At 32.9% G+C, this 12,279-nt stretch overlaps 2 protein-coding genes across 3 annotated transcripts in view; one reads left to right on the forward strand and one right to left on the reverse strand.

Annotated features, from left to right (window-relative positions):
* Window positions 1-6,543, reverse strand: part of LOC117116832 (tripartite motif-containing protein 2-like) — a 27,299-nt gene extending 20,756 nt beyond the window's left edge. Inside the window, exons 1-2 of one of the 2 annotated variants that reach the window (XM_033260924.1) lie at window positions 5,840-6,543; window positions 3,067-3,947 (exon numbers count right to left, since the gene is read on the reverse strand). In XM_033260924.1, the coding sequence (XP_033116815.1) occupies window positions 3,067-3,933 (867 nt within the window). In that variant the 5' untranslated portion in view covers window positions 3,934-3,947; window positions 5,840-6,543. Of the gene's footprint in view, window positions 1-3,054; window positions 3,948-5,839 lie in introns of both variants that reach the window. The other variant, XM_033260923.1, reaches the window with a different exon arrangement.
* Window positions 1-12,279, forward strand: part of LOC117116831 (gamma-tubulin complex component 6-like) — a gene marked incomplete in the record, with an annotated part of 46,689 nt that overhangs the window by 9,632 nt on the left and 24,778 nt on the right.

Here is a 12,279-nt window from a genome sequence, read left to right on the forward strand (position 1 = left end):
ATAATTGTCTGATCTTTGATCACAGATTCCTGTCCTTTGAGTGTTAAACAGTCTGCTGCCCTCAAATCTTTTACAGTCCCTAAGATGTGTATAAGAGACAGCTGCTATATGCCAATGGGCGCAGCCATATTTGATTATGTTTTAAGATGACCTTTGACATGAGCGTGAAACAATCAAAGAGAACAGACATGCCCGTTTTACAGCAGGATGCAGGCTAAGACAATGTATGCCGTACAATACATATAACTCAAATAACATTAAACTGCATAAATCAATCTTACTCATGCTATGTCATAACTTTAGGTTAAATTGGGCAGTTGTTACCAACTTACCAATACTTTAGCATAATAAATTTAAATACCTAATACTGTAACTTGTTTACACCAAAGGATCAAGAACAAGCAGTTAGAACAAAGGAATATACAAGGCAGTTGTATCCTTGTTAAACTTCACCTTACTTAGGCTGTATTCATATAACAAGAGACTTTCAATGCATTAAAGGCAGTAATTAATTTCTGCCCTCTATAATGGGTTAAGAAACCTTTTACACTGTTAATCATATATAGTAATAACAATTATACTGTACATACATATCAGATTCAGATAATTTATTGTCAAAGTGTACATGAAAAATTATTAGGTTGTATACAGATTAAAATTCATGATGAATGCAAAAAAAAAAGCCAAACTTAACTACCTAAATCATATACAGTATATTCCTTTTTATGATGATGAAATAATAAAATGCTTACAAACCTCGTTTTAAATATATCCCTGTCCCACTACTTTGAATCAGATTATTTACGCAGATTCAAGTTTATAAGAAAAATTAAATATATACCAGAATAATCAATCTGACTCAGTGCATCTTATTCATTTAATGGATGAATGCCCAAAGGTGTATTTATAATATACACTCTGTTGTGTGCTTGTTAGGTTTTTTTTATACAGAAAAACCAGAAAAAATATACAGGTACTAAAGAAAGAATAAACAAACTTGCAAATATCAAAATTTATGAAAATCAAAGAAATACAAGTTGATAGCAGGGGCGTACCGTGGGGGGGTCGATGGGTGCTGCCGACCCCCCCTTTTAAAGAAAGTGCTCTTTAAATATGCTTGCTTCACTCACAAATAACGCACCCCGCGAATTCTGAAAGCTTCGCTAAATTGCTCCAAGTTCATCTTGCCCCCTGCGCTTTCGTTTCGACCCCCCCTCTTAGATTTTTCACCGTACGCCCCTGGATAGGCTGTACAAAAAAGCCCCAATAGATTGAAAAATAACATTTTTAACATCAATATGCAAGAAAGTAACATGTATATGCATTATATGATTAAAAACTTACACTACAAAAATATAAAATCATAAGATCAATAGTGTGTGATTCAAATTTGATGAGAACTACACTTGTCTCTTATACACATCTAGATGTGTATAAGAGACAGCCCTATATACAATATATAATAACTTCAACTCTATAGATATCATTTATGTAGAATAATTAATATTTTAACAGTTTAAAAAAAAACCCACAACTTCAGCTCTATGTATATCATATTCAATAATGAAATATTTTAACAAGTTTATAAGCATTATGCCAACTTTATATTTCGATATTATTGTATTCAATAATAATTTTATGTTTAAGATTCATAACTTAACTCTATGTGGATGATATGAAATAATGGATATGTAGATATTCCTACACTTATAAATTTGAATTGTTGAAAACACACAAGTGAAGCAAGTGGACTGTCAGTATTTAATAATTGAATATTTTTACTGTATTGTCACCATAATTTGCTACTGCAAGTCTCCTTGGATGATATGAAATGATGGATAATCCCTCTGGATCGTTGATTCCATTTTCTGGTTTATCAATTCTTTTTATGAAATTTCCATCACTACTGAATAGCTGTAGTTTGTGTTGACTTGATATAATGATGTTGTCATCCTCATCAACTACTACTGCACTTGGAGATTTTACCTTACCATCCTCATCACCTGCTTCAACAAGGACTTTTATGAACCTTCCCTCATTATTAAATAATTGTAATCTACTGTTGCCACTGTCCAATACAAGAAGGTGTCCTTGGTTAGTAAGAGTAACATCATTGACATCTCTCATTTGACCTTCTTTTGTACCTCTTGACCCTATTGTTTTGATGGTCTTGCCATTATTCATGTCAAACATGTACACACAGTTACTGGGCCAACCTCCTGCATACAAAACATTTGATGTCTCATCCACATGAATGCTCCATGGTGTATTCTGTACTCCCTCACTAATTGTTTTAATCAGCTGACCATTCATATTGCATATTCTGATAGGTGTATAATCATTGTAATCACTGAATGCTATGTTACCATTCTTCATTTTGTACATTCTGTTAACTAGCACACCTTGTGGTAGTGTAACCTTACCAATATATTCTCCTGATTGCTTGTACTTGAGCATTTCATTTGTCTCACATGAAACCAGTAAGGAGTCATCTTCACACTTAACTACATCTCTAATATCTGTTGCATTTATTTTAATAGTATTTACTAATCTTCCCTCTTCTACTTTGATTGTCATTGGTGATTGGTTAATTGGTTCATCATCAGCACTCACATCTAGTTTACAAACTCCTGGACTTGTGAATTTTCCTGTCACAAAATAATCTCCATTGTCATCTTCCTGAATTTGAGAGATTTTGGTGTCCCCTGCAGGATGTGTCCATGTTGCCTTCAGTTGATTTGCATATATTTCATGTTCATCTGTTTTGATTATTTTGACAATAATTGTCTGATCTTTGCTCACAGATTCCTCTCCTTTTAATGTTAAACAGTCTGCTGCCCTCAAATCTTTTACAGTCCCTATAGCACATTGTCTCAATGAAGTCATTTGCTGTTTGTTTATGAAGTAGTAAATTTCTCCATTATCATCTGGCTCTGTTTTTGGTAATTTATTGATTCTGTCCCTGAGTGCTGTAACTACTGTTTCACTTGACTGCATTGCAGTCCCTTCATCACTCTTCAATAATTGATTAAGAAACGACAGTTTTGTTTTTATATCGGATAATATTGCTTTAAATTCATCCATTTGTACATCATTTACCTTCTTTTTCCTTTTGTAGATTGTCTCTACTTCATTTTTCATTTTGTCTCTATTCTCTTTTACTTTTTTGAATATTTCTTCTACATGATTGTCTATATCTATTAAACATGTGTCTTTATTTTGTTGTAATTTTGTAGCATTGTGGATAACAGCTTTGAGACCGCCTTCTAATTTGTTTATGAAGTGTTGGGCAGAATTTTCCAAGGTGGCTGAAGTTTTTTTAAATGTTTGGAATGCGTCTGAAATATTGATTGGTTTGTGTTTTCCTTCCCATTCCTTGTGGTCCATAATTGTACAGTTCACACAGATTGGAGTTTTACAATCTGTGCAGTAGAACTCCAAAGGTTTACTGTGATGTGAACACTGAGGCGGATGTAACAAAGTCATCTGAGAGGGGCTCATTGATTGCACATCCTCCATTAAATGTACCTTGTGATTTGCAAAGAGTTTAAACTTCTTATGATAGTCACTACAAGTAGAGCACATGTACTGTCTGCAATCCTGGCAGTAGTATTTTACCTGTTCATCCTTTTCACAAACACTACATTTCATCTGATCTTTCTCTGAAAATTGTTCGAGAGTTTCTAATAAATTATTTAGAAAGGTATTTGGTGGAAGCTTCTGAAGCCCACCCTCCGGAATTGGATATAATTTTGAGCAAGTTGGGCAAGTCAGCTGACCCTTAGTCTTAACCCAGTCTTCCAGGCATGCCAAACAGAAACTATGGAGGCAGTTGAGGGATTTTGGATTTTGAAGTCTCTTAAAGCAGATGGTACACTCCAAGACCTTCTCATCAACATTTTCCAGAAATTGATCCAACTTACTGGTAGCCATCTTGAATTGAAATCCTGTGAATTAAAAAATATTTTTGACAATTATTGTTTAGGATAGATATATAATAATAATATTAATGTATACTTATATACCTTATAATGTGCCAAATGGTCAAATAACCCCTATTAACAGGATACTTAAATTCTTTTCATTGTAACCCTTATTAAGAGGACACATACATTTTTTTCATTGTACCACAACTACTACAAAAATCTAAAAAAAACTTTAATTATCGACACCCTTTTTGAACAATGAACCAGAATTTTCTCCCTTAGTTGGAGAGAACATGGGTATAGGCCTTAAGCCGGGCTTATGTTGCCCCTACGACTCAACTCAACTGACATCAATTGAACTTTTGCAACTGGCAAGCAACTGTGACCAACTGAGAGCACTGAGATTTGTGCGACTGAAGGCTACATAAGTGCTTCTGCGATTGAAAGCAACTGAAAATACCCAGTTGCTCTCAGTTGCACACGTGCTCTATATTCTAGCGATTCAAGGCAACTGAAAATGCTAACAAAGTTATGTCTACCAAAATAATTTGACATGGTTTATGTAATGTAATGGCGTTTGCAAGACTTGTGAAATACTTTATTTCATGTAACAAATCATAAAAGCTTATTATAATGCCTATTGTAGTCATAATAGGAAGCTTATACAAATTTACAACCATTGACCATTGGCCATTTTGCGATTTTAGTAAACATTCTTTTCAGACATCATTTATAGGTCATTAGAACATGATCTCAGGGCTGCTGGAAATAAATCCATTAATATTGGCGTTATTAATGTGATTAGCAAAATTGAAGTTTCGCTAATCACTAGCAGGGAAACAGTTTTAATTGAAAATATTTAGCCATAAGAATTAGTCTGTATTCTGAGGGAAGTCTGTACAACATGTTTTATTTTAAATGGTAGGTAAACAAAGGTAATTGATTTTTAGGTAGAAACTTTAAACAGTTATAATAATTAATAAATTTCGAAATGTAAAAGTATTTATAGCAATTGATAGCCAATTAAGTATATGCATATTTTCTCTTGTTTTCCATTTTGATAACAACATTCATTGTTTTATAATAACTTATATATGCATATTATGGTTATATAGATGTAGGATTATTGCTTTTATTTTTACATTTTGAAAAAGTATTTATATTTAATAATTTTAGTAAATTATAGTTTGCTTTGGCAATAAATATGCCAAGTTTATAGACCCACGCAATACAATTGATTGGCGACTGTTTTTGAGGGTTTCACGAAACATAATACAGGGAGGGAACCCTAATTATTTAAGGTAAACCTACACAAATGTAATTTGAATTTTAACTTTGGAAAGTCAAATATTTTGGAATGAGAAAGCATGTTGATGAAGAAGAATGGAAATTAGGGAATTTTTAAATCTCAGAAACAGAAACTATCTCTGGATAATTATGTCACAGAAATTAAATGACTGTTCAATACAAAATTTATGAAAATGTGGGACTATGATACTGTGTATCGACCTCCATCTATGAAGTTGTGTCCCTGCCCCCTCCCCCCATTTCCTGGACTGCCACTGACAAAAACGTTTAACACTGTTTATATTATATCTTCAAAATGTATTAAGACCTCAAAATATCAAAAATATCTGGGCTCAATGGAGCCTGTCTCTTATACACATCTAGATGTGTATAAGAGACAGAAACAGTACAAATTTGCACCTACCCAATAAAAACCTGTGTACAGGCCTGATTTAGTATTAATGTCTTACACGTTGTTTAATATCTAGTAGGCCTGTATACCTCTATCAACATTTTTTTCATCTCAGATAACATGAAAATTTGGTTCAGTATTTTAATTTGTTTGAACCATTAAGATATTGATTGGATCTATTGCACTGAACAACATAAATTAATATAATATTTACCTTAAAATTCTCTGTTAAGTTTTGGGTGTGCATGAAGTGTCTGCAAAAATAGAAATGGGTTTTTCCAGGTTAGTCATGTGACCTTATAGGCTGGTTTCTTTGTGAGTGCAATCAAGCATGACATGATGAAATCAGTCATGCAGTGACTTAGAACTGCTGTAAAGTTAAGATACTGTAGCGTATTCATTGTTCTAGCTGATATCAATCCAAGTCAAACTTATATTCAGGTTGCAGTTAAAAAAATAGGCTCCCAGAGGGAGCATGTGTCTACTGCCTTCTACAGGAGTTTTTTATTTTTTAATTTAATCTTACGTTCTTCAATATGCAGATGTGTTTGTCATTGTAGTGTATCTGAATTTTTTTGGTGAAAATTGTCTTTCATAACAATATTCTGTATACTACTAGGCCCACTGTATGATATTGCACTAAAAACACTAAAAAAGATTAACTCTTGGAATCACCGCGTTATGTCATTGATCTCGAAAAGTACTACCATATTCTAGAAGGCGTCCTTTAAATGATGGTTAAAGGCGTTCATGACGAACGCGTGCTGCGTTTCTGTAACGCATATTCAAATTTGAACGCAATTAAGTTTGAATTCCAAACGCTATTCGATTTTCAGTAGAGCGCCCCCACCTGGTGGTAGTAGTACCCATCATTCCTCCACCGGATTTGCCCTTTTCTGCCATCTTTAATTGCTACATCATGACATAGTGTCTGTGGCCCCCGATGGGGGCACTTGGACATAAAAACAATTCTATTTATGTTTACAAATGTGTAAAAAATGACAAACAAAAATCAATGATCAATCAACCAACAATTTAAACATTTGATTTGGTTAAATTTACATATGTATAAAGACTAAACAATTAAAATTATATAAAAGGCAGAATGAAAATGTGTATAAAGACCATTGATAATTAATGAAAAAAATTAAAAGAATTAAGTAGTATAAGAATAATTATAAAAATCAAAATTTAAAGGTAATTTCACTGTTCCCTGAAACAAATAATAACAATAAAATAATAATTCAATAAATGGATCCTCATCCATGCAATTAAAAACCCTTTATTACTTACAGTGCACAGTACTGATCAAATCTTGAAAATGACCTACTCTGTAACGATTATGATACAAGGACACTTTTTTCAACAACAAATGATGATATTAAAATTAAATTATTTAAATTATTCAGTCTTCTAATATTTGTGATATCTCTATTTTTGATAATTTCTGTAAAAATACATCATGAATGCTTGGGAGAAACGCTCACAATTAAAAAATTCACAACAATAGTATAAATGTATTGTTGCTTATCAAATTGTGTAATGTTAATGTTTTTGTTTTTTTTCACACCAAAAATGGATTCTACATCGTAGTCAGTATTTCTTAAGTAGTCCTACTCTGGTATAATCTTTTTGTTGTAAGACGTTTTAATCTTTAGATTTTATATTTTTTGGTTAGTTATTTTAAGTATTTACATTACAGTAAAAATGAAATGTGATTTTTTTTTATCTCATCTTTTCTCATTAAATTTTATCCACTTCATCTGTTGCTGTTGTGCAAGTCCCAGCCATCCCATTGGCATTGTGAAGCATCATTTTAATATACATAGCAGGCAATTAGCATGGGGAAATGTTTAATGTTTTTCAGATAAAATTCCATACTATTATAAATGATGTGATGAAGAGGCCTAGCAAACTTACAGAGAGTAGTGATACGCAAAAAAAATGTGAAGGTCTAGAAGTTTACAGAACTCTGTTTTGCTTGTTTTGATCCTAATGCACATTAAATTATTTTTTTATTGCAGGTCTGAAAATATCCAGATATATCATCAATTGTCTTTGAAAGAATTAGCAGGCTATGGCAGCAGAATTTGAAAAAATAGTGCAACTGAATATGGAAAAGAATTCTGAAATTGAATTTGAAATAGGTTTGTAATTTATAACATTGTTCCTTATTAATATGGATTGAATGAGAACATAATACATTTTTTGTTTTATTTAATATTTATTTTATTTCAATTAAAAAAATTAATAAACCATTCAAAATTTTATTTTTTATTGAAGAATGGCTTCAGTATTAATTGCTGTACATATATCCAACTACAGTACCTTACATGCTGAGTTCTGTACATTATGGATTTAATCACCATAAGCATAAATATAATTTGAAAGATTTTAGAAAATAATGAATTTATGAACATTTATAAATTTTAGTCTTAGTGTGTTTTGTCTTATTCAATGTACCGTACTCGCGCAAATAAGCACCCCATTTGAATAAGTGCCCCTCTCGAATACTCGCCCCTACTAACATGAAAATTTCCTGAAGTGCCCCGTTGGAATAAGCGCCCCTTCTAATTTGAATAAGCGCCTCCTCAAATAATATCATAAGATTTTCTTTTTAGCAAGTCAATAATTCAATCAATTCTGGGACTGTGGTTTTGGCATGATTTGAGCTGTAGAGTGGAATCACATTCTTCTTAGGTCAATATCAAAATGAAGATTTCTCTCTGGCAGATGAGAGCTCCAATCCCTACACAGACAGTATATTTCCAACTTTCCTCTTACATAGTAATTTGTCATCCAATGGCCAACAAGCTAACCACTACCTACCACCACTAATTGCATCTGCTATTTTGCTGTTATATGTAAATATTCACAGCATTCTTGTCATGAGCCATGTTCTCTGGACGACTTTCTTTTCCGCCTAACCACCATTCGTAATGTCCTAATATAATCCTTTTTAATCCAAAAAGTGCCTCTTGAATTTAATAAGTTCCCATAAGAACTCTTCATCTATTTCCATAAGCGCCCCTTCAATTTCCACTCTGTTTCATAAGCGCCCGTTTAAATAAGCGCCCAGTTTGAATAGGCGCCCCTCAGAAAGTGCAAAAAACATTTTAAATGCCCGGGCGCTTATTCGCGCGAGTACGGATTCAATTTTAAATTTAATTTCTGTTAGTACAGGTACCATATAGGGCCAATATTCACACAAACACAGTGAAACACACACAAAAAAGCAATAAAACGGTAGCTGTGCCTCACAGGGATGTTGCTCTACTAAAGTAGATATGACCTGCATACCCCAATCCTAATCAAACTATGCATCACAGCCTGTAGTGTTGGTAATTACTAAGGCTCTAATGATCGTCATATTACCTGAACCAAGAAAACTATGCATGACGGTGTAAGGCAGGGGCGGATCCAGAGATGTCCACAAGAGGGAGGGCCAAAAGTAGGGGCCGAAATTTGGGCCGATCGAGACAACACTGCTCCAGGGGTTCCGGGGAATGCTCCTGAAATTTTTGTGTTCTAGAATAACATTTGAGGCATTCTGGGCTATCATTTTTTTCTTTTTCTTTTTTTTCCCCTCTTTTTTAACCTCCCAAAAGGAGAGGGGCTGGGCTGGCGCCCCCAAATCCGCCCCTGTAAGGGTATTACTCCACAAAGGCCCTAATGACCCGCATAAAAAAAGGAGAAACTCTCAGATTTAGCAACATCAGCACAATAAATGTAGAAATTCTAATACTAATTTTCAACAGAAAGTTAGATAGTAACTTACTTAATAGACAAAGTTAGAAAATTTAATATTTAATTTTCTTTTCTAGTTATTGATTTTTCAAAGTAGAGAAATACTTTATAATTTACCATCCCATTGATTTTTGGCCCTACATCTTTAAAAAAAAATTTATTATACTTTTTTGTAATTCAGTTTATTCTGTACTGCAAGTCTTTCTTCTTCTTGCGTATGACATGAATTGATATCTATTTGCTGTTATTAATTTGACTGGAACAGTTTTACCAGGGTCAAAAACGAGCAGGTTAACATGGCCTCCCATACAAAAAAAGTTTCTTCAATAACTAATACAGCACAGTAATCTTATCATTTACTTTACTTATATACTATTGAGCGTTAGCAGATTGCTCTGATTTTTTTCTATATCTTTTTTTATATATCTTTTCTATATCAATTTCCACTCTGTTTCATAAGCACCCGTTTAAATAAGTGCCCGGTTTAAATAGGCACCCCTCAGAAAGTGCAAAAAATATTTTAAATGCCCGGGCGCTTATTCGCGCGAGTACGGATTCAATTTTAAATTTTAAATCAAGAAAACTATGCACTTTCTATATATTTATATATATTTTAACATGGCCTCCCATTACAAAAAAGTTTCTTCAATAACTAATACAGCACAGTAATCTTATCATTTACTTTTAAACTTATATAATATTGAGCGTTAGCAGATTGCTCTGATTTTTTTCTATATCTTTTTATATTTTAGACATTTGCAGTGATTTTTCCAGCAATGAAGAAAGTAAAGGCAGACCTTATGAAACATGTTTAATTTCAGTTAAAACAGAATATTCTGTTATTGAAAATTGTCATCTAAATTTGTTTCCTGTTAATATTATCCATGAGTCCTGGAAAAATATGAATGAATGCAATGAAGTTGAAAAACAATTTTAAATGTCTGGCAGTTCAGAGAAAAACATACAAACGTGTGAAGAGGTAAAATATAAATGTGAGCATTGTGGAGATTATTTTAATTTAATTAATTTGAAAGCACACATGGGAATTAAAACAGAAGATGCACCATTACAATTTGAACAATGTGGAATACAGCCATTACATGAATGTGAACATTGTGAAAAGAAATTTAAAGACAGTATTAGTTCAAAATCACACATGATGATACACAAGCAAGACGCCCCATACAAGTGTGGAAATAAATTTTAAAATGGTATAACGTCGAAAGCACGTATGAGGATACATAAAAGATCACATGAGTGTGAACATTGTGGAAAAAAATTTAGTAAAAATGACACTTTAAAAACACATTTAAGGATACATACAGGACAAACACCATATGAATGTGAACTTTGTGGGAAGAAGTTTAATCATTTGGGTCATCTGAACAGACATTTAAAGATACATGCAGAAGAGACATCACATGAATGTGAGCATTGTGGGAAAAAATTATCTGAAAAGAAATTTGATATCATATTTTTAAGAATGTGGAAGAATTTAAAAATAATGTTTATGCAATTAAATGCTGTGGTACTGTACCTAGCAATTTTAAAAGACAGCTAAGAAAATATAAGGGATGATTTTGCATTGGTAAGAAGAATTTAAAGACGTATAATTTGATCTTTTCCTATCCTTGATAAAATCTTTTGAGAAATTTTGAGATAATTTTATTAAATTTATCATAGTATTGTGTAGACTGGGTTCCAGTCCCTAATCTTTCTCTTAATCAGTTGAAATGCTTAAGAATAAATCGAATTTGGCACAAATGGCGTTCCATATTACTTATTTGCATGGCGTTCCATAGTATACTATCAAAAAAGTTTCTCAACATAAACTGACGCTGGTGGCGCTTTCCGAAATGCGCTAATACTACGAAAAACTTATCCATAAATTAGAGACTTGTGGCAAGTCTAAGTATTGTGCTGTACTTTAGTGTAAAGTAAACTTGGTTTCCATTCCAAACTGGGTAGTTAAAACAGGAAAACAGGTACAGTACTTGTCTTAGTAAAGTTTAGTGTAATTGTATCTGCAACTGAAGAAGAAAAAAATAGCTGATAGTAGTTGTTTTGGTGCTTGATGTTTTTGGTCATGTAATACACAGTATTTATTTAATTCACTCAATAAAACTGAGTTATCATCAATTGGAATATCTCTAAGTTAATTTACCAGTGTTGATGACAATTTTGAAGAAAAAAGTCAGTGATTTAAAAAAATATGTAGGATGTTGCTTCACATACAAGAGAGATGTCATGTGAATGTGAATTGAGGTTTAATGAAATTGGGATACACATGGAAGAGACATTATTCTGAATGTGTGTGTGTTTCTTTTTTTTTTTCTTTTTCTTTTTTTTTAAATATGTTTAAATGCATGCATCAATTTTGAGATCACACTTGATGATAAAAGAGAGGGAGATCATGTGAATTTCACGGGGAATTTTCTTATCATTTTTTATATCATCTGCAAGTCAAGACTTGGTTTATGCACAAGTGCAGATGCTTTATTTCAAGGTTTTATAAAACGATACCACTTTTCATTTACATCAGTTGTTTATTTGAGATTTTCAGGCACTTTCCCGGGTGAAAAGGGCATTCAATGGGGAAAGATTTTCCACAGATGGATATTTTCCCCTTGTCCCCCGGTGGTTACACCACTGCGGAGAATACCTGGCGGCTTAGATGAAATGCGATATGGACACTTTTTGAAGTGGAGAAGGGTTTGCAGGCCTGGGTATTGTGATATCTGTTCATTATATCTTCCTTTTTATTCTTGTCTTTATTTTTCTCTTCTCTTTTTCTTTTCTTTTTTCCTTTCTTTTTCTTTCCCCTTCTTTTTCTTTCCCTATCTCTCCCCTCTTTCTTTTCTCTTCTTACCCAGCCCGGTACGACGGCTTGGTCAGCCCGGTAGAAAC

Source organism: Anneissia japonica, unplaced genomic scaffold (genome assembly GCF_011630105.1).
Source record: "Anneissia japonica isolate Jap-2015-1 unplaced genomic scaffold, ASM1163010v1 scaffold2028_len131717_cov125, whole genome shotgun sequence".
Lineage (NCBI taxonomy): Eukaryota > Metazoa > Echinodermata > Crinoidea > Comatulida > Comatulidae > Anneissia > Anneissia japonica.